The sequence below is a fragment of the Varroa jacobsoni genome, unplaced genomic scaffold (genome assembly GCF_002532875.2).
Source record: "Varroa jacobsoni isolate VJ856 unplaced genomic scaffold, vjacob_1.0 scaffold_285, whole genome shotgun sequence".
NCBI lineage: Eukaryota > Metazoa > Arthropoda > Arachnida > Mesostigmata > Varroidae > Varroa > Varroa jacobsoni.
The window spans coordinates 91858-114170 of record NW_019213187.1 but is presented as its reverse complement, the minus strand read 5'-3'; the positions used below and the strand labels follow the sequence as shown (position 1 = coordinate 114170).

General features: G+C 40.2%; 3 protein-coding genes across 14 annotated transcripts in view; 1 reads left to right on the top strand and 2 right to left on the bottom strand.

Annotated features, from left to right (window-relative positions):
* Nucleotides 1-62: 62 nt before the first annotated feature.
* Bub3 (mitotic checkpoint protein Bub3) lies at nucleotides 63-4651 on the bottom strand. 4 transcript variants are annotated; one of them, XM_022830669.2, is made up of 7 exons: nucleotides 3909-4006; nucleotides 3513-3630; nucleotides 3158-3395; nucleotides 2908-3011; nucleotides 2515-2692; nucleotides 1726-1925; nucleotides 63-1388 (listed from the first exon to the last, which is right to left on the bottom strand). In XM_022830669.2, exons 1-7 carry the CDS (start codon nucleotides 3946-3948, stop codon nucleotides 1073-1075), a joined length of 1194 nt encoding a protein of 397 aa, XP_022686404.1. In that variant the 5' UTR covers nucleotides 3949-4006; the 3' UTR covers nucleotides 63-1072. The 4 variants fall into 4 exon arrangements, with proteins under 4 accessions (XP_022686404.1, XP_022686405.1, XP_022686407.1 ...); XM_022830670.2 differs by lacking the exons at nucleotides 3513-3630; nucleotides 3909-4006 and adding an exon at nucleotides 4529-4651; XM_022830672.2 differs by lacking the exon at nucleotides 3513-3630 and having other exon boundaries at nucleotides 3909-4008.
* An 891-nt stretch (nucleotides 4652-5542) lies between these two features.
* Nucleotides 5543-8577, bottom strand: IscU (Iron-sulfur cluster assembly enzyme). Its single transcript, XM_022830673.2, has 3 exons — nucleotides 8410-8577; nucleotides 6932-7103; nucleotides 5543-6707 (listed from the first exon to the last, which is right to left on the bottom strand). Exons 1-3 carry the CDS (start codon nucleotides 8488-8490, stop codon nucleotides 6478-6480), a joined length of 483 nt encoding a protein of 160 aa, XP_022686408.2. The 5' UTR covers nucleotides 8491-8577; the 3' UTR covers nucleotides 5543-6477.
* Nucleotides 8578-9710: 1133 nt separating this feature from the next.
* Nucleotides 9711-22313, top strand: part of LOC111259004 (uncharacterized) — an 89361-nt gene continuing 76758 nt past the window's right edge. For 4 of the 9 annotated variants that reach the window (XR_002679357.2, XR_002679356.2, XM_022830666.2 and 1 more), the window contains exon 1: nucleotides 9711-12765. Coding sequence is in view for 2 of the 9 variants with exons in the window: in XM_022830666.2 (XP_022686401.1) it covers nucleotides 12623-12765 (143 nt within the window). In the remaining 7 variants the exon portion in view is untranslated. The other 5 variants (XM_086967684.1, XM_086967687.1, XM_086967686.1 and 2 more) reach the window with 5 other exon arrangements.

Sequence of the window (22313 nt, the reverse complement as noted above, 5' to 3'; positions counted from 1 at the left end):
ATTCACCTAATATTGTAACTCCACCAAGGATTCCGTAAAGTAAAATAAACTATTTCCCATAATCATGTTATACAAGTTTTTTTATTACTTCTTTTCAGCAAAGCACGTCATACATTCTGTATGGTTGTATTTGGTCAACCTCTTTGTTTTGCCTGTATACGCTGTCGTCTCGTTTGCTTTTGTTTAATAGCTCGTTAGCATCCAAGGACTCGAATGTAGGTGTCGATTTTTGGCCCTTGTCGTCATAATTATAACAACTTTATAGAATGATAAAACTGCTATATGACTTGAAATAACCTAATATGCAACTTACCTAGTCGTCAAATACTTTGGTAGCTTTTTGCGGGCCACAAAACTACTCCACTGTATTCTATAAAACTAACAGCTTTCCAAAGAAAGGCAAGCCTTAAAACGAAAACAATAAAAATGCTTACTTGAAAATGTCGCTTTATACTCACTTTTAGAGTTCTTAGAACATCATTATCTAGGCGTTTTATGTTAGCATATCCATCACGGTCATGCATACAGTGTCACGGTGAGGAATACATTACAAAACTCGTAACCTCGTAAAAAGTATTCGCAAGGCGCTTTAAGTTGCCTCAAATTTTCTTATATTACGGCTTGAGCTCTTTTGTCCCACAATGCCCATTTCTACACCAGTAGTCGACAAAACTCATTCATATAATTCATGGGAATCTCACCTCATGAATACCTTCTTCGACGACACATTTTAAATATACAGAGTCTCATGCATTAAGAGTGTTTCCAGCAAGGGCTATTCAATGATTCCCTACGAACTATCCTCTTTTCCTCCTTAACTTCAAAGAATTTTAGACTATACAAATCTCACCCCGAAATCACACCTCTCCATACATTACAAACGAATTTATAATTGGCTCTGCTTCTAAAATTTTAAAGGAACCCCGCTCGCATCGCCACCTCATGTTTTTGGCCTCGTCTGTTCTCCCTTCACGTCAACATTATCTTGTTTAACGTCGCTCATCTAGTCGTATAATAATCATCATCATCATAGCCAAGTTCCGGTGTATCGCTTTGGAAACTTGAATTGTTCTTATTTGGGCTTTGTCTCTTGATCCGTCACGTGTCGAATGTAAATCTGGTCAGCAGGTGGCTGTTGATTCTGTTCCAGACGGTACTCATGCTGGAAGCTCGCCGCGATAGCAAGTGCGCTTCCATCGGGTGAAAATGCAAGCGACGAAATTGACGTAGGAAATTTATGAAATTGACAAAGTCGTTTTTTGTTACGCCCGTCCCAAACGTTGACGAAACCATCACTGCCACCAGTAGCAAACGTCCCGTGCACCGTGTGAAAAGCAATAGCATTTACCGGGTAGATATGCTCGATTTTGGTCGATGGGTCCTTCATTCTGCACAAAAGGAAATTATTATATAAAATGCCCGATTATACGATCACGGGAAACAAATGAGTCTCAACCGACATTTGAATACCTCAGATCATAAGTAGTTATAACGCTAGTAACGTCAAGTCATCGTTTATATATAAGACTTTACCTACAAAATGAGTTAGAAGTGACCAATATACAAAACTATTTATATACAAAACTATAGGAATAATTTAAAGAAAAAGCTCATCAAGTATGAGCGAGTATAAAGTAGACTGCGGATAATTCTTCTCAGACGAATGCTTTTGTTAGAGAATTTTTTTTTTATATTATCACCAATATATTGTTAAATCATAAACACCTGTGGCATTTAAATGCGTATTTCTTTTTCTGAGCTTCAGGCGACGGATCAAGATACTCGACAGCAACTCGACCCTCAATCGATGATAACACATATCCTGTTTTATCCGGAAAAGCCTTTATTGCTCTTGTTTGGAATTTAAGCGACGAGTCTCGTTTCTGTAGTACAAACGCCATGTTTCTTAAGTCCCAGATTAATACCTGTTTAGGATCACAAACGTACAAAATGATATTCGGATAACGTCAAGAATACACTGTTTGGTCTATGGACTCCACCTATGACTAAAACTCTCTTGGTTAGACCAGTACGGTATTAGATGTTTTGAGACATCAATAACCTTATACCACATTTTTGTCTGGCTTAACCCGATTTGACGGGATGATTACCTCAAAAATCACAAAGCTTACCCTCAGAAGATTATGTCATAATAAAGACTTAACAATGACCAGTGCCCTCTTCTGTAAATCGGGCAATAGCGAACACAAACAGCGGTAATAACTATGGTGTAAAATGGCACGATTATAAAATCTTGCTTATCAGTTTACGCAGATAACTTCACACACTAGAACTACAAACATTATTCTGGAAAAAGCTGACTGAAAAAGTCACAGTGCATCACATCAATTCAGATGAGCTTAGTGACGGCCCATATAAAGTATCCTCGTTTCCATAACAAATTTTTTATGTTCGTGTATAAACAACTCTGCAACTCAACTTATGGACGAGACAATAGATTACAACGGTCTCATCTATATGTCCATGCAAACACGATACAATGATCTCACGTACTTTTCTATTGGCAGTTCCCACGATGATTCGCTCACCAGCAATGGCTATCGCATAGACTTTATTGTCCTGTGAATGCGAGCTAATTGGGCCGATAGGTTTTCGCGGATCCCAGAGCTTCACGGCTCCGTCCCACCCGCCACTGACAATCTGCGACACATCTGACGCGTATTCGATGCATCTGTTTAAGAAGAAACATTACCACAAGACGGATATCGTACAAGATAATAGTTTATATGTGTGCACTAACGTATAGTCTACTAGACTACATAATTTATTCTGTCCATGACTATAATTGATCAGTGCAAACAAGACAATCAGTGCGGCAAATGCTTTAACGATACGTTGCTATCTCTGCTAGCTGCCAGTAGTAATAAGATTTAAGTTCCCACTTACCTTACGGTGTCCTCGTGAGACCCTGCCTTAAGCTCTGTACCTTGGTTAATGTCAAACAAGCGAACACTGCGATGTACTCCAGCGCTCCATACATGGCTGCTTCCCTGCAAGCGCAACGGCCAAATTAAGAAAAGATTGATCCATGTCATATAACGTCCTTATCTGAAACTATGTGTGTTCAAGACGGGTCACATTTCACGGACTTAGAGGAATAATATTTAGCTCAAAATAATTAAGAAGGCTAACTGACCTGAAAACAGGTATCGAGAACCGGTCCGCCGAGATCAAACTTCGCTCTACAACGAGTCTCGCCTTGTATATCATACAAGCGAATAAAACCATCCCATGAGGAAGCAACCAAAAACTGGTTGGAGGTTTGGCCAAATTTTACTGCGGAAATTCCATCTGTTGGTGGATCCCTCAGGATCACTTCGTTAGAGGATCCTGCCGTTCCCCCATCTCCACTCGAATACGTCATTGTCTTTCGTCTGTTGTTACGCACAAATAATAAAAAACACCTGTGAATTTTTTTGTAGTCTAATGTTGTATGCGCGAGAACTTTATGTACGTCATAAAACCCAGGATTTCGACAAACTGCCACTCACGCGGAGACATCCAAGCAGCTAAACACACTAAACAAAAACAGTATGTTAGAAGTGTTATTTCTTCTCTCGTTGTACCCGTAGATTTGGTTCAGAGTTGCGTTGAAGACTAAAATTAAACCTGCTTTCAAAAAAATAAATCGTACATAGTATGTAATTTTTTTAAGATCTGGGATTCTTGGCGGAGCTGGGATAAATAAACGGAATACTATTTTTTAACTGCTATAAATGTTTGCTCTTATACATAATATTGATTCATCAAAGTTAAAACCTTAGGGCATTTGAATCATTAACCTATAAAGACCAATGTCTGAGATAAGCCACAACTGCCGAGGATTTAGCTACTATCTAGATATGATAAGAATATTTTTAGCAAATAGCCTAACAGTCACAACCTACTTTCGTATGTCCGCCTAATAATACAAAAAGTTATAAACATAAATAAAAATATAACTCTCGCAGCTGGCGCCTTTTTTGAGCAAGATGGTGTTCAACGCCAAAACAACACTGATTATGGCGATACGGCTGTTCTCGAAATGAAGTGAAAGTTCACACTCTTGTGCACGGAACAAGGACGGGCGACCGCTTCTTAAACACTAGGAACACTTATGCTGTCTACGTAACTTTTCTGAACTGTCGTAGTCGAAAAATTAAACCTTTTTCCTATTCTTTCCTTGCACAGTTGCTATTCACGGAAGCACTGGATATCAGAATTGACAAACATAACTACGTAATTCAGGTTAAAGAGTCACGATAAGGACGGCACAAGTTATACTGGTAGAAAATACTTGTAAGTGAAGATTAATTTTAGCTTAAAAATAGAAAACACGACTCGAATTACTGGACAGTCGTACTAGGTAGCGCGTTAAAGCGTTGACATATTAAAGAAAAATCCAACGAGTCTTAAATAAAACTTTCTGATCTCCGTAAGTTATCTAACATCGACATGGTGGAAGTTGACTATTCCAAATCTTCTGCCCGAAGTTTGTTTGAAAAATAAGCTCAAAAGTCAAACGTACGGTAACAGTTCACTGCTTCGCGAAACGTCGTTCCTAAAGACACCGGCCGGGCTGTGTTTAATTGTTTTGCAACGCACTCTTGTTCAAAATAGCGGCTTCGTTGTCGAATGAACGCATTTGATAGCGCGCACAACATTCTCTCAAACCTACATGTCGACATACTAGGCCCGACTTAAAAGCCAATAGGACAAGTCTTTTTTGCTTTCTTCTTTGCTTTATTAGGCTAGACTAAAACTAGTTATGGGCTACATCAATTAAACCCAACGAACAGTCAGAAGAGTAACAGATCAAAGATACAAATATGTAATTTGACAATGTTCAGAGACCTTACCGCTAGTATTCTCAAGGGGATACAATTGACCGTAAGTGTTATAAGCACGAAGCTTGTATTGCGAAGCAACAAGGCGAGCCGTGTCACTGATATTTTTTTAATAAAATACATTTTTAATTCCCTAACACCTACAGAGCTGTAGGGCATCAGCACATACTATGAGCACCAAAAAGAATCAGACAACAACGAACGCAGCTAAGGCGGAACGCAGTGTTTTTGGACCCAAATACCTTAAAACACGCATATTTCTCTAGACATTCAAAGTCCTGAAATTACTCAGTACTCAACTGCCAATAAATCTACGCTAACTTCCCTGTACCACGTAAAAGACTGCAATCTCTTATTTAGACCCAAATACGAGCAGCACCAGATGCAATAGATACTCTAGAAATTACAACAAATACATTTAGGTTACATAAAATTGTTGGTCTTCTGCCTTTTACCTTCTGCCTTCAATGTTGTTTATAGCTGCAATAATTAGTTGTAGCCAAAGAGGGAGAGACGCTATCATTCTCTTAAAAATACAATTAACGGAAATATAATTTCCAATACTTTAAGAAGGTGCCGTTTTACACATGATATTAGCTTATCTGAAACTAGTATGCTATTATATAGAACATTATTATATAATGTTCTACAATGCATTGAAAAAGTGTCAAACTATCGAAGTCAAGCACATCGCATTGTATTTATCTGAAACGATTTTACTGTTTTTATATCATTACATGATTTATATACATAACAATAGATGTATATCTAAGAAGCTTTTCGTTTATTCTGCAGCTTCGGTTGTTAAACAAGACGTTAATATACTATAGATCTGACAGAACTTTTTTGTATTGTAATGTAGAGATTTTACCTTACATTAAAGGTAAAATCTCTACGTGACCTTGTGTCCAATGCTATAATACTCGTAAAATACTACTCTACGTGACCTTGTGTCCAATGCTATAATACTCGTAAAATACTAGACATCAAATGCAAATCGCTTAGTACGTCCGGGTATTGTAAACTTATGTAGAGTAGATGAACTCCAATCTAGATCACTAATTGCCGAACCAGAAAAAAACTTCATATCTTAGGACTCTTAAATATATTTAGTAACACTACACTGCCTAAGTGAACGTCACTAGACACCACATCGCATCTTTACCAACAAAATCATCGCCTTTCAAAATGGTATTTAGTATTCTATAGTATTCAAAGAACATTTTTTGTTACGTTAGCATAACAACCGATATGATTATATTACGGCAAAACAACTGTTCCCGCTAGTCTACATTAACAGGCCGAAGTAATTGGGACAGTAATCGCTGTTAATATCTACGCTCTTACATTTAGAAAAAAAATCAAAGGCTAGCTTTAACCACGATGTTGTGCAACTTCACATTTTTACTGACGGAAAACTATAGGTTTTTCTTGGACAGAACATTCCTTGGTGACAGAATATCTCGCAGCACAATTTTTTTGCAATCTGCTCTCTTCCCTTGTTTCTTATCAGTTTCAAAAGGCTCACTTAAAGTTGACATTTTCGTTGTCTGTGATTGTTATATATATAGCTTTCTTTGTAAATTTTGTCGATATTGTTGCCCACTACTTTATTGAATGTATCCGCGATTCATTTGGCTGCTTCCTTTGTTTCCTGTTCGGCGTTCGCTTTTTGCTGTTTGAGACGATAGTCCGAAAGCGCTGCCTTAAGGGCGTCCTCAGCAAGCATCGAACAATGCAGTTTGATAGGCGGCAAGCATAGCTCCTTTGCAATATCAGTATTTTTGATGCCGAGTGCCTGATCAAGCGTTTTGCCTTTAACCCACTCGGTTGCTAGGGAGGATGATGCGATCGCCGAACCTGTTATTGAATATCAATGTCGGTTAGGTAAAGATACTTGTGCACATGGATGTAAGCTTTTTCCTGTTAAACCTTAAACCCGCATGTCTTCCGCCAGAACGCCGAAACAAATTTCAGGAAAAACTTATTATTGTTAGGATTAAGGTCACAAGTCTCTCTGAACACGATAATGGCAGCTTGACTCAAATTCAAATAATTTCCATTAGATATATAATCCTACTGACCACATCCGAAAGTCTTAAACTTGGCATTGATAATTTTCCCATTGTCGTCAACTTCAATCTGCAGTCTCATAACATCTCCACACTCAGGAGCTCCAACCAGACCGGTACCAACGCGCATCGATTTCTTATCTAGCGTCCCTACATTGCGTGGGTTTTCGTAGTGGTCAATCACCTACAAAAAATAAATAATAGTTTTCTTAATTAAATATGGTATATCAAACAGTACAATTCAAACCAATAGTTGGAAAGAGCTTTCAACCAAAGATTAGTGCACATGCGCTTTTTGCCAGTCCTCTTATCTTACCGAATCCGGAGTTGGCCTATTTGGGGCTACGTTTTATAATATTTATGCGAGCTCGAGTACCCGCCTGCGACTGAGCATTTCACAAATCCTTCTCGACTATGGATTTTTATGTTGGACTAGACTGTGATAACCTTCATTATACAAGCACCGAGTTATTACCTTTCGGCTGGTCGTAATGTTAGTAACCTACCATAATGTTTTATTTACACAAGGATTGAAAGCGGCATTCCTACTACAATCCAGAAAGTGATACACATGCTTAGATACCATTGGACACAAACAGCTGAGTACGTCCCATGATCGTAGTGGAACAGCTCTAACAACAGATCAGGTCCCTGTGTAATGATCTCAGAAAAACACTGGGATTTTATACATTTTAACTTCCTCTGTGAGCGTAAAACAACGATATTTTCTTATAAGGATACCGTTACCTGCTTGCCTGCCCGCTTGCTTATTTTTTTTTTTTAGTGATTTAGTGATTAGGAGACCAAATTGGGGCTAACGTGAACTAGAAAATAAATTAGTACTTTGTAATCGCTTGACAAATAACTTACATGAACTCAGTGGTTATCACGAATCAAAATTCTTTCGTTTTTTTTTTTTTTAGCTTCGTCGATTTTCAGTTTCAGCTTAAGTTCTATTAGTGCTAAAGACCTTGGAAAAATGAATACATCTTTGCGTCAGTATCTTCTAAACAAAAAAACGTATAGGTTTTTTTATTGTAATTTGCCCTATTGAATAGTACTACGTATCTCTGCGATTCTTTCGTTACCTTTTTTAGAGTATCATACCTTACCTGTAGGGCCTGTCAAGCTATTTGTACGGTGTCTAATGATTCAATAGGTGGCTTAACCGTTATACTATTGCATTGGCTCGAGCCATTCACAGAACATCTTTTTGGCCATATACCTCTACAATGAACCCACGCAGTTCACATAGTTTTTAAGACAAACATATGTGAGCAAATATAAAAACGGTTCAGAATACTATCAAAAAATTTCACAGTATTGCTTCTGGCTTTAAAGTCTGAGTTCGGAGTTTTAGAGAATTAGCGTAACTGTATGTACTGTCACTCTCTGCGCTACCTCAGTGTTATGAAACGTAGTACAAAAATTTCGTAATATTTAGAGCCATCGCAGTGGTCGGTTAAGATATGCAAAGCGCGTAGACGTACCTTCTCATGATATTGAGCAGTCTGAACAGCATTGAGACTCCGCAGGGAGCCCAGTGACCGGGAGAGCATTCTAGAAATCATTGTTGTCGCGCACCACTGGCAACTCACAAAAAACCGGTGTGTCTTTGCTTGAAATAGAGAAGTTTTCTCACGAACCGAAGTGCGAATCTGTGAAAATAACAACGCGATTGAAAGTCGTCTGCTTTGAAATTCGGCGGGCTAATACCGGCAAGTGCTTAACTCAATGGCAAGCCAGAAGGTAATCTGGATAAGCTTTAATCCCAAATATAACTTACCTAGCGTTAAACTATTAGTAGAATGCAAAAAGGACATCCGTTTACTATGTCTTTGTAAATAATTATAAGATATATATATATATATATATATATATATATAGAAAACCAATTTACGAGGTCCACCATTATCCCTGCGATCCTTTTAAACGGGTATATCTTGAATTGTGTTGACTCGTGTGTCTTGCTGGCGACAAAATTTTTTTCAACCCTATGTAGAATCCTTTCTAATTACAGTTCTGATAGATAGATCAAACGAAGTTGTAATATCGTTTCCAAAACCTTCGGCAGGCCTGATTTGAGATCACTGAAGAAGACTCTATAAGCGGAAAGGACTAGCGAAGCTGATCAAATTACTGACAAAACTTAACTGGTATTGCCATACAAATTAACTGCGGCTTAGGTTGGCAAAGACCGATAATTGAACGTTAGGTTTATCAGTGTCGAATCTGTAAACGAACCGAAAAGAAAAGCTTATCTGTTTCGTATCAATCGTATGGTCACCAATTGTATGGACTATGATTAAGCTTGGATTGTTCAACAACAGGTTTACAGATCTACTAATTATTAATTTAGCAGGTTCCCAAGTACATACTTGGGACATAAACAATATTTTTATTAAAATAGAAAAATGGTGTAACAGACGTATGGTACAGGGTGTTTCAGAAAGGATAACTTACCATCGCGCTTGCAGGGCTGTCATTGTTTTACCAAAAAATACCTTTAGGTTACTACCAGTTATTATTATTAATACTATTATTAGCTATCTTTAACGATTTTGCTTTGAATTGCTTGTTTTCATTAAAATCTGCAAATATGACATTTCTTCCCTATAGTTTTCACCATATGAAAGAATTTGATAGATGATTATTTTTTTCAATCAGCGAGATTAACATAAACGATGTTTACTTTAGCCGTAAAAAAGTTAACAGACTCAAATTCTACTTGCCATTGAAAATTGTCAGCTTTACTTCGTTGAAGAATTAATTACTAATCGTCATTTTTTACCATTCTATCAGGCCTTCATTATGTCAGTTCCCGAACGTTGCTTTAACCCTTTTCTCCTGGTGGTGCTAATGCGCCAAACTGTTCATGCCTCCATGTTTTTGCCGTCACGATCAAACAGAACTCCCTATCATCTCCTATTTAATTCCGTTATGGCCGTAATACCTGGAGTACTATGGTTTTGTTCTCTATGGAGGGGCCGTGTATTAACAGAATGAGCGCGTCATTAATTTCTCTCTCATTTGGTCTAAATTCATTTGGTAGCAATCTGTCTGCTTGCTTGCCCCTCCATGTGGGAACGAGAGGATGCCGCCTGTCTGTATCATGCTTCCTAGTAGTCACTGTCGGCGGTTTTGTTCGAGGGGTAAATAGCCGAATAGGCTCTTAACCGTGCAGGCAGGCAACAGCAGCGGCGGGAAGTTGTTGGCAGCAGCCCCATAGCTGGGAGAGGGCAGTGGTTCAGTGTAAACATGGCAGGTGGAGCTGGCTCTGCGGCTTCTTTCCTCATCTATCTAACTCTCTACTTATGTCTGTGTATCCACAATGACAGTGTAGCTGCTGTTGTCCAAGGTCCCTTCGTTTATATGGTAGAACACAGATGGTGGCCAAATTACCGTAGGAATCATACGAGGACAAAGTGCCAGTCGGAAACTGAAACCCAGTTACGGCAAACGAGGGGCTGGTTTGCTATAGAGGCTTATAATAGCCAGCTCTGTCCGCTCGGCCTCCCGCCCGCCTGTCGATCTGTTTGTTTGTCCTAGTGGAGAGAGTCTACGGCGGCAGTAAGAAAACAAACTGCCGGTACGGCTGCCTTCATCGCCGCCAGCTTTGCCGTAGGTGAACGTTACGTCGCTGGAACTACCGATGTCCGGCTGTCGTCACCATCCACCGCTACTACCAGGCTTTTGCTAGCGTTTTCTCTGCTAGCGCGGTCCAGTAGCGACGGCACAAACAGCAGCTGCGGCAGCCACCGGCCACGAATAGCGAGCTAAGAATAGGCCGCTGTGGGGAGCAGTTCGACGGCGCTAACGCTGACGACAACGACTAGTGTTGTTATGGTGTGAGGACTTCAGGCAGCCAAAGCAGTGTCGTTCCAGTAGTTAGTGGAGTGAGTGCTGGTGCCAAGGGTTCCCGTGTGTCATGGTTTTGCTGCTGGTTTTGGTCAAGGGATTGTTTCTGTGGTGTCAATAGCCGATGGCAGGAAGCAGCTAGGAGAATTGCCCGGTCGTATTCGTCGTTGTTGTTGCCGGAGATACAAGAGAGTAGTCGGCGGAGACCAGCGCCGAAACCCGGCGCAGCTGCCGCTGTTAACACTGCTATTGAGCAGATCTTTGCATCTGAACGTTTGCATCAAAGAGATCTCCGTCAGATTAACAGGCGCCAGCTCCGCCAGAAACAAGGATAACAACCGAGTGGACTAACGGAGTGTCGACGTCAACTCGCCGCCAACCGATATCACAGCCATTTCGCACCAGTCGAAGCAAAACCAGTCAATCGGTATGTGTGTGAGTGCACCAACAGATAGGTGAGGACAGGGAATAGAAAACGGTGTTACAGCTTCCCTGCCCGTCGTTTCCACCTAGGATGAGTTCTGCACAAACGTGCACACGAGCAGAGGAAATGATAAAACAACAACAGCATGACGTCAAATTCGTGAATAACGTGTGTTAGTAATAGCCTATATGTCAGTAATCGATCGAGACCGAAATCCTCGTCTTTTGTTGTTTCTATACAACTTTTTTTTTTTTTTATATTTCAATACAACTCGCATTTCACACAATTATCAGCTGACGTAGACTTCGAGTTGAAACACTGTGATTGCCTCTGCTGAAGCGCTTACTTCTGTCACTGCTGCCACCAGAACTTTTCCAAGAGTTACCTCGTAAGCTATTGACTCAAGTGGAGTCGGAGCCAAAAGAGTTGTAACGGCTCTCCGGTTCTCGCTTCAGAGTTCTCTCCGAGCTGACAGGGCGCGGCGCGCTCTGAGCCCGCCACAGAGAGTGATTTCGTTCGTTTGTTCGAGTGCAGAGGGGTGGCACAACACGAAGAGTCCTCTTGCTGAGGCTATCGCTGTTGCTGCTCATAATAGGCTAACGGTGCCGACGACTTCAATTCAGCTGTTGCTGTCGTTCTTATAAGAATGATATAGAGGCTGAGCAAAATTGGTCCGGTTAGGCGCTAATACGCATGTGTGGATGTGTATAATCTGTCTGTTTCTTACCGTGTAGCCGAATGACTTGGCCTAGATTAAGACTACTGAATCAAGTTCAACGAAATCAATCCAATAGCAGTTCAGCAACGATGACGTATCAATGTGGTCACTGACCACTTCGAGGGGCACAGATGCCCTGCAGTTGTCGCGTTCAGCAAAAGTAACGATCCAAGGAATACGGCAAAGCGTGCTTACAGCCCCATTCTCGAATGTGATTGGTTGAGTGTTATTGTTATTGCTGCGTCAGTCTTTGGTTCTGCTGTTAAAATAACATGAAACATTGAAATAAGTTTCAACTAGTTTCGATCGCTCAAATGCCTTTTTTCTTCTGCTCGATTCAATGTCCGTGCATACATCACCGAGATAATTATATCTTCCCGCGGTACGAAGACTCGAGTGCCTACTAATGTTACTGCGTTGTTTGACTGCTGAGATGCCTACCTCCAATTAAGCCCTATCGCCATTATTTTCTTCACCAATCGCCGAGGTCTCAAACCCGAGAGTCGGCAGTTCGTGTGTTTGTGTGCAGTTCAAGTGTTCGTTCATGCTTGATTGGTGTTTGTGGTCCCCTTGCTTGTCCTGTTTAGCTGGACGCCGGAAGTCCAGAGGACAGCTGCAAACGCAGCTACAGTAGTCAAGAGAACTGGATTAAGTGGCGGATATATAGCACATCTACGAGTTCTATGGTAGCGTCAACCGTAGAATGGCGCTTTTTGCAGCAGTAGGGGTAATGTGGTTACCAGCAGAGTTTGTCTGGTCCATCGTGGTGCTACTGGCCTCGGCCGTGTCACTCGTATTATGCGTGTGCGGCCGGAAGGGCAAAAGCGAATCGGCCGGCAGCAACAAGTAAGTTTTGTTTCTCACCTACCTTATTTTAATTACGGATATTATTATTATTTATTCTGCACAAAGTTATGTATTAAGCAGCACCGGATCATCGATTTGTGCATTGCTGGCATAAGGTATGGCGTCTAATTGATTGATTCATAGGAGTATTATGATAAAAACTGGTCCGTAAACCTCATTTTTAGCCAATATACATATATAGCCAGGTTTCGTAGAGAAATACGGACGTTCAGGCAATATGAAAACTTCTGTAGCGATGCCAGATGTGAAGATATTACGTCAGTTTGCGCAAGTGCGAGCTATGTGAAGCTTGGAAATACTACGTGTGTTTTATATCGAGTTAGCCTATCGACTGATCTACCCACCCTTGTATACAAACCATTAAGAGCCACATCCGACTTTATAGGTGATAAAAACGAACCATATAGAAACTATCGATAATATAATTACGTTACTGTTATTATACGTATATATGTCATTTTGTTAAAACACATTTTCTTCTGTTGTTTCTTATTTGCGTCGGTGCTAGGCCAGTACCAGCTTTTGCCGCCACAACTCTCCAACCGTGCGGTACAAATTTTTCACAAATACATCAGCGGGTTAGCACTCCTCGCCTTTCTAACCTTATCGAAGTCAATTATTACCGAGAATTATTACCTAGCATGTACAAACGTTTTGGGGCCTTTAAGTGCAGCCATTACTAAAACTTTCCTTTTTTTGAGCGCAGTCTTGGCATACATGCCATTCTTGATCCTATATTATATGATTTCTTCCCCTATTACTGCATGCATTCGATTCCATGCTTTGCCTTCTGTTCAATCAGTCCTTTAGCACATAACTGTTGATGGAGATACACTTATTCCCCACCGGCGTTTTCCCTTCATATTCGCTGGGGATCTGGCTAGTGATCGACGCGCTACTCGGACTCGCTATTACTGTTACTATTAATACGCCATTGTATTCTCATGTTTAACGTTCCAGCGTTGTCGAATTGTTGCTTTTCGTTAGTTCACAGTTATCATAGCTAATATTTGAGCAGTCGTCGGTCGAAGCTAACCAGTAGCTCTGCTTCGCTCTTCCACGGTTGGCGTTCCCCAAATATACGCTGGCCAACAGCAACGTTCATCAGCTATCGGTAGCGCTCGACTGGCGAGTGGCAATTGAGTGAGCGCAGCCGTCGCCGCTGTTCGCTCGGCGACTCTCCAACGGTCGTTGCTAAGTCTGGCCGGCCCTCACCTGCGATAGTGCACAGCATGAGAAGTTGACGAACTCATACCGTTGTTGATACCGCTACGTAGTCGTAACTGTTAACGCTGATACCTATGTTATGCTCGTTGATGGCAGTGATGCTGTTGATGATGATGTGATCGTTCCGTTGGCGTGTCTTTAAAAAAGTTGCTAGCAATAACAGCAACAATAACAGTGACGACGAGAAGAACAACAGCAGGGAAAGTAAGCCCGGAACTCAGCAGAAGCAGCAGCAGTCACCGCCGTCGCCAGAGACCCCTGGTCAATTCAGGAGTGACCGCGGAGTCAGCGCGGCAGGACCAATCGTCATAAAAGGGCTCCTACTATGGGTACCGAGTCGATGAAGACAAGGAGAACATCATAATGGACACATCTCTAGTAGCGTGCGTTGTTGTCGTCGTCGCTGTGGTGGCTAGCCATTGTTGCTGACCATTTTGGTCGGTCACAATGGGCCACTCCGGACGGCTACTCTAAACTATTCCGGCCTGGTGCCAACCACTTTCTGACGCTGCTGGAGGACCGCTACAATATAACTTGGCGGAACGGACATCACCAGTGCCACCTCTAACTTGGTCTGCACTAATGGCTGCTGTTACTAGTGGCTGCTAGTGCCGCTGGCAAATAGAAGCATCGAAACATCTGCCTGTCCCTCGTTCGGACTGTCCGTCCACCAAAGCGTTTGTTCATCAGCGTTCTTCTTAGCTGTTCGCGGCGCCGACTATCGTCGTGAAAAGCAACAACGACGATGACAGCAAATGCAGTGTCGTTTGCAATCGCCTTCGGCACGATGCCACAAAGTGAAGTGCATCGGTTATTTGGCACGAGTAGTGGTAGTATTAATGATGGTGCGCGTTACTTTTGTGTCGTTTGGTCTTTCGGCTCATCAGCTGTTACGGACCCGGTCATGACGCCAGGGGGCCGTCTGGCTGGTTAGGTGGCTGGTCAGCAGCTATGTAGCTACGATTTTTTTCACTGGCTTGTGGATAGGGTTCTCGTGTGTGGCCATCTACTGATCTGCCCATATCGGTGTATGTCAATTATCATTGACGACAACGGCGATAGTCCATCAGAATGGCGATCAGAGCCTGCGCAACTCAATTCTGGTACCCGTGGTGAGAGGAAGTGGCCGGCGGCTCTAACATGATAATAAGAATGATGTGAATACGAATAATAATGTGGCATATAATAATAATTTCACTAATAATAAAGTGATCGTAAATAGTGTAACGTCCTAATAATAACGTCCTAATGTAATACATGACATACTGCGATTCTATCGCTTATAACAGTGTCGTTAATGACGACAAGTATACAGTTCCGCGGCAATTTTCGTTGTTGCATGCTATAATAAAGCTACCTCAACATTCGATCGAGGCGGCAGTAGCCACTATTTTACCACTGCCTGTCTTGTAGGCAGTACGAGCAGGTCCTATAATCAGAATAAGTATGGTTGCCATGTGTGTTCTGCGAAAGTTTTCGCAAAATCGCGCTGGTTATGTCTCGTTTGTTGACAACATACGAATGGGTACGAATGTCGACCATCTGCTATACGCGAGACGTGACACATAGCAATACAAGGAGATGTATATACACGGTACTCTTGCAGCAGCGTACAACTTTCTATGTATATGTATATCAGCTAACTTCCGATCGGCAACTTTCGTATGCTTACTCTCTTTCCAGCTCTAACGATATCGAAATTCTTGTGCACATCATATCTGTGATATTCCTAGATTTTTTTATTGCTCAAAGCACCATCAGGCGGTAATTATACTTAATAAGACTTTCGAACAATTTCGGTTACGAGTCACCCTAACGGATAGCCTTCAGTTGCTCTCTCGGTTTCCAGCAGCTTCATATCCATGAGTAGCATATATCCGTGGTAGTAATGCTTGTGTACTACCAGGTGTCTTAATCTTACCAACAACCTGTAATCGACTGCAGCGATCTTTGGGTTAATTTAATATATTAAGTTACCCCATTAGAAATGCAGAAACCTATTGAAAAACTAGCAACCCGCCTTAACGAAAGTAATTTTTAAAACGCTGATTCAACGCATATTGCGGTCTCTCCTGGACATCGACACATCAACAGCTTTCTTGCGAAATGCGTAGGTGTGTGTGTATGTTTGTGTTTATGTCTGTTTGTGTATGGGTGCGTGTGCCGTCTGCAAGCAGCTTTCCGGACGAAGCTTTCTGTCATCTGCGTTAGCTGATTTCGGTGCCTGTTTAGGTGCGCAAACAAGCGATACAAGTAGATTGTGAGGCTTCGTCGGTATGTTTTACCTTTTTTTCTAATACCATGTATCCTTTTTTACGCAAAATGGTTTGAATGGCATACTGAGTTGAGTTCATTTTTACCCTTCGCTAAGAATCAGATTATAGTCCTATTTCTGTGCTGCACTTCATGCTAATCCGTAGGTGTGGTCCAGTTTTCTCGTAACGCATCTGTAAGGCCGATTCGGGTACGAACTCAACCGTTAGCAATACGACTAAAAAGTGCACTATTTATGTAAGATGTGTATGCGTATATGTGCTCTGCTTTATCATCATTTGTTTTTTTCGTTGTTCGTTCACCATTTTTAAGTTTTCAAGGGTATATATGGTATGGTGGAATATATATAAATACGAGTAGTTCACCCTTTACAAGATTTGCTAAAAAAAATAACAAAGCTAAAGAAATACTACGCGACAAATAAACGCACGTGTGTGGGTGTATTCGCGTAATTACGTTCTCTTTCGTAGATCCTTGGAACTACTTTCGTTCAAATCCTACCGATGCTAAAGTTTAAGAGACAACTTTCACACGGTAATGTCATTTTATTTAGCAGAATGGTGTGCTTGGCAAATATGACAACTCTGTTCGCATGTGTCGTCATATAGAACCACCTTACCTATTGATACAAAAAATTATGATTATTAGTACGCATTTAGCTAAATTCCCCATCTCAAAATGTACTTTATAACAACAACTAGACTAAATCATCTTAGTTTGGCAATTGATTATTTTCAAGTTAATATAAGTGAAATTTGGTTCTTCTTTTTTTTGGTAAAAAAATAAGCGGATCTGCGGCACCCGGTTACGTAATGTTATTTTACTTGTCAGCTGGCTGCATTTGGTGTCTCGGCTTGTTAAATGTCTAGTTCAAGACGTGAATGGCATAAAAATTACAGCAAATGCATACACGCTCACTGATCGACCGATATGCGATCTGAACCGTTGTTTGGCTACCTTAATTGATAGAGCTAACTTACTTTAAGCTAAAACAACGGACAACTTAAACAACACTAGCAACAATGGCAGCAGCAGAGAAACTGGCCCAGAACACTCTGGCTTAGGCAATGCTAGGGACCACGAAAGTCATTGTTGCTGTTGTCAATGTTGAAACGCATAAATATAAAAAAAAATAGTGTGCACCACAGGAAACATCACAGTAAGTATTTACCGTAAATCAGTTATATTACACAAACGCAGGCGCGCATTTTTTAAAATTTGTGTTATATATAAACATTATGAGAATAGTGATGTATTCGTTTCCTACACTCCCCTGACTGAACAATAAGAATCTTTTATGTCTAATTCTTGGTCAAAAAAGATCAATAATTAAGCAGTTAAGTGTATCATCAACGAAGTATTAAGTTTCAGAAACGCACACAAAAGACCACATGGACCATCATATGACAACGATTCTAACGGCACTACGAGTGGGAACTAACGCTGGTGCACGAAAGCTCGTCAATTTCCTTCTGCTTTTCTTCACACCATTTACATCACTTAGGCACGTCTATGATGGCGAAAGTTATATGCGAATTTTCACTAACGGGAACCGTCTATGTTAATAGTAGGAAAGATTCAATCACGAAAGTTATGCAGTGGTCATCTTTAACAGATCGTTTGCAGCACTTCAACTCAGCTAAGATGTATTGTATTTGTCCGATGTAATGTCTAAGTGCAGTTCTGGCCGTAAAAGCTGAATTATTTTTTAAGATAGATAAATCGTCTGTGTTTGTTTTACAAATAAGACGTAACACACACAAATATACGGACTCGGAGACGTTGTAATGTGCGATGTGTTTACGCCGGTCTTGTGAGCCCGCCATTATATATGTAAAGAGGGTATCGCAACGACAGTGAAGTCGCATTGGCAGCTGCTGGAACTCAAGTACTGTTATCAACCTATACAAAAACAATAGAAACAATACTTATATTTCCTAAAAAACAAAGAACAATAACAGCCTCTTGTGCACTGTAGTCCCTGCCTTATGACAAGTGATGACAGCACGTGGCGGTGAAGATGATGCTGATAATGATGGCTGTTGTGGTCCCATTTGTTACCGATCGAACAGTGATGACGGTGACGGTAGTGGCGACGCTGCCCCCGTATTGTTGTTGTTCTTATGTAATTTTTTTGTATGCGGTGCTGGCGTGTGAAGCGATAGGAGGATAACAGGAATGAGCGTGTGCCACGGTCGCCAGCACTGCAGGAGTGTAGATGAACGATCTGCTCCGTCTCAATTCACAGTTCGCCATAGGTGGCTCTGTGTGTTAAGCGTTTGTGTTGCGGAAAAACTAGCGCATGCGATGCATGCCATGAAGTGTGGGTCCGTTCTCCGCAACCGTTGTCCCTTGTTGGAATCGCTGCAGTCCCGACACGCTCATTTCTTAAATATTCAAGTAACACAGACGGAAGCGTTGATGATCAGCTGATACGAGTAATACTTTAGTAAAGATATCAAAGCCAACGATACCTCAACGATACAACTATTGGTGCACGGACAGAATTAACAAATCGCGAACCATTGCGGAATGCTGGGTGCTAAATACGCACGGTAGACTATGAGGTTTTTCATAAGCTGAGAGAGTATTGTAGAAAAAAAATTCTGTTTCGGTAAGCATTATATTATATAAATATGGAAATAAATCAGTACCTACTCCGTTAAGTATTTAGATCCGTTCTTTCGTTTAGTACCAAAAGCTTATAGAAAGTGCTTATTATAAGCACGTACATTTTTCGGCTATTCGTCATTGCTATGTATTATAAGATTATGGTGTCGGAACCAATTTGTCGAAGTGGTATCAGAGAATTTGGGTGCAGCGCAAATTTGTATTATTATTACTATTATCACACTCCCCGACGTAAGACAATAACGCCTAGCGTCGAGGAGTGTGTTCATATGTATAAGGTATAGATGTGGCCCGCTATTCGAAAATATAACAAGACAGCATATAAGAGAGCAGATTATAGTGAAAAGACAGTTTATTTATACTGCATACGTATTTAGTGGGAATTAATTGACGCTGTGATACTGAGATATTGCATCCAACGGTTCTGTTATACAAATGACTCTTACGAGGTATTTACTATCCAGCTTTAAACAAGATCCACAATAATGAATTAGTGATTTTTTGCTTAAAATTGATGCCGCCTGTGGGATTTTATGTGGTCGAGCAACTAAAATGTCCTCCAATGAATGATACAAACGTAATATAATAATAACGCGTTTGCCTGCTACATATGAGGTGGCCCGAGCGTAAATATATTTCGTACCCAACAAAGACCTAGCCGCCTGAGTGCTTAGTGGCAATACTGGACGTAAAACTCCCACTATTTATCTAGTTTAGAGTACGTCTCTACTTACTTTTAAATTCGCTCGCTTACAAAGAAAACACCACATAACCAAAAATTTATGAAGGTTTCTCTGTCACTATTATGCGCTCGCTCGACTTTACAAGCTGTGCTAGCTTCACAAGCTGCGAAGTGCACACACAGAAATAGAAAACGAATCACAACATTAGCCTCTTTTTCAGTTGTCTGTTTTTTAAAGATGCCGTACATGTTTCATATCTGAAAACGGAGTAGTATAGCAAAATACTGGATACAGCGTAAAAACTAGAAGAACTTGTATTTCAACGGTGACTCAACATTATCCACCAACCGATTTACCCAAATTTTGTTTAGATTAATTTCATGAATACCATTTCACTGTCCCCCTAGCTGGATTCGAAACGAGATTGGTAAGACCGTTTTGTTATATGACATAAGCGGTGCTCTCGGTGCAGTTCTCGATTCGTTAAAGGAGAATATAGGCTCGCGACTCCGCGTCAATGCACAAAAGGCTTTTTTTTCACGCCGTTTCAGATTTCGGCATTGGTAAGCTGACAATTTACTAAGCTTTTTCACGAGTAAATATCAGGGGTATAAAAACAAAAATTGATTTTTTAAACTTCGGTGAAACAGGTGGTCTAATAGAATCGTGTACGTTTCATAAAGTTGTAGCTAGCATGAAATTTTAACAAATTTTGATAAACATCTTCAAAATCAAGGAAAGTTAGCGATTCCGCCCATAGAACAAAAGCTGTTACGCCCGTACGTTCGATAAATGCAATGCATAAGGGTCCGGCATCGATGCATGATAACAATATTTTTAATTTTACAGTCATTTTGAGAGCAGCAATAAAGTGACTCAATGTAAACTTGATTATAAATACAACTTATAAGTATATATATATATATATATATATATATATATATATATATATATATATAAGCAAAAGAGTAAAGTATATATTATACATTCTACTCTTTTGCTGATATTCTGTTGGGTTCTCCTTATGTGTTTGAACTGATCGATTTGATTGATTGATAAAGAAAATAGTCTTTGGTAACGCCACGAATTCACACCTTTTGCATTAGAAGATATTGCAATAATCTTACACAACTTACTCCAAAACTGAAAAACAAATTACAGGACGACTTCGGCGAAAATCAATTGGCTCTGTGAGCGATGTTGAGAACAAAGCTAATATATCATTGCTTCATTTTTTGCATTTTGTGTTATGCAATAGTTACAGCATTAAATAATATTTCGCTAATAGGGAAGAATATATCGGGTACTGAAGGATGTTATAGAGAATATTCTATAGGAAAACAAATGTTTGGAATATTGCAAAATCACACCGGGTAATGGTAAAATGGAACGCAATTAGGTGTGATGAAACACGATTGTCAATAATGAGCTATTTTTGAAATCTGCAGCGAGAGTGGCGTTTTCAGAGTTCGGTGGTACCAGTTTTGGTTATCTGAATGTAACCCGTTCTACAGGATTAGGTCAAATGCGTGACTCAGAAATTTAAAAGGTAATGAAAACGTTTGGGCTACAAACGTTCATGAGGTGTATTGCTTTGACGTTGACCTAGGCACTGTCACGAAGGTAGTTCTCCCGTCATGCGACGCGAGCTTAACTTGCTTTTTAGAGATCTGCTGTAATCGGAATATGTTGAGGTGCATCCTTATTCCAGATAGTCGACAATTTGGAAGGATCTGTGCAATGAAAATACCAAGTGAACTTGCATGGTTGCATGATTTACTCTTGAGCATGTTTATCATTCACTTTTTAGGTTAGTCCAAAGAACGTGGTTAGAGAAGATGCTGTTTTTTCCGCGTATAATGGATCCTTTATAATTGAACTAGACCATGTAAAAATGTGCTGTATTTAGCGAAATGTAAACAGCAAGATGTGTCTTTAAGTGAATGCTGACGCTTAAAGGTTACGGTTTAAACCGACTTTTCGGACAACGTTTTTGATTATGCTACGAAAGTCTGTTTTTTTTTTAAATAGTAATGCAGTTACTATGATGATTGAGCTAGCATACTCGCTAGTTTTAGATTCTCTCATTATAAGTTGAGATTCGATCTTTTCTATACTGTGTACAAGCGACTCTGTGCATGTCGATTCTTTTCATTAATCTATTTTTAGAAATATAATATCGACGTTTGCAAATCCACTATTTCTCATAGGGTTGTAATCAAACATTGTGCGATTAATTTGAAAGTATTACTGAAATTCGAACACCTCTGGGTCGTCTTACGGTAATCATCCAAAAATATTCTTCCCAAATACTGTACACCAAAGAAGTGAGTTGGTCTCGTGTTTTGCAGTTTGATAGGACTACGGAATAATACTAAACATGCATTGAAAACATAGTTCTCCATGTTAAAAGCTTCCTGATTAATCCATGACAATCGCATCCATATACCTACGTGTTTAATAACTTAAATACTATCGTTATTAGCATTCAAATATATTTTTTGCTGAAATTCTGAATTTTGAAGAATGAATTTTTTGCTGAGGTCGTCTGTTATATATTACTATACTAGTTAATAAGATTCTCCGGTGTATGCTTTGTCACTATTTTTGCAGATGACCTGTTATGCATTATTTGTGCCAGCATTTCGTCGACCAATCGACGTTACCAATTGAACATTGTCAGTCATTTAACAGTGTACAAAATAAAGATCA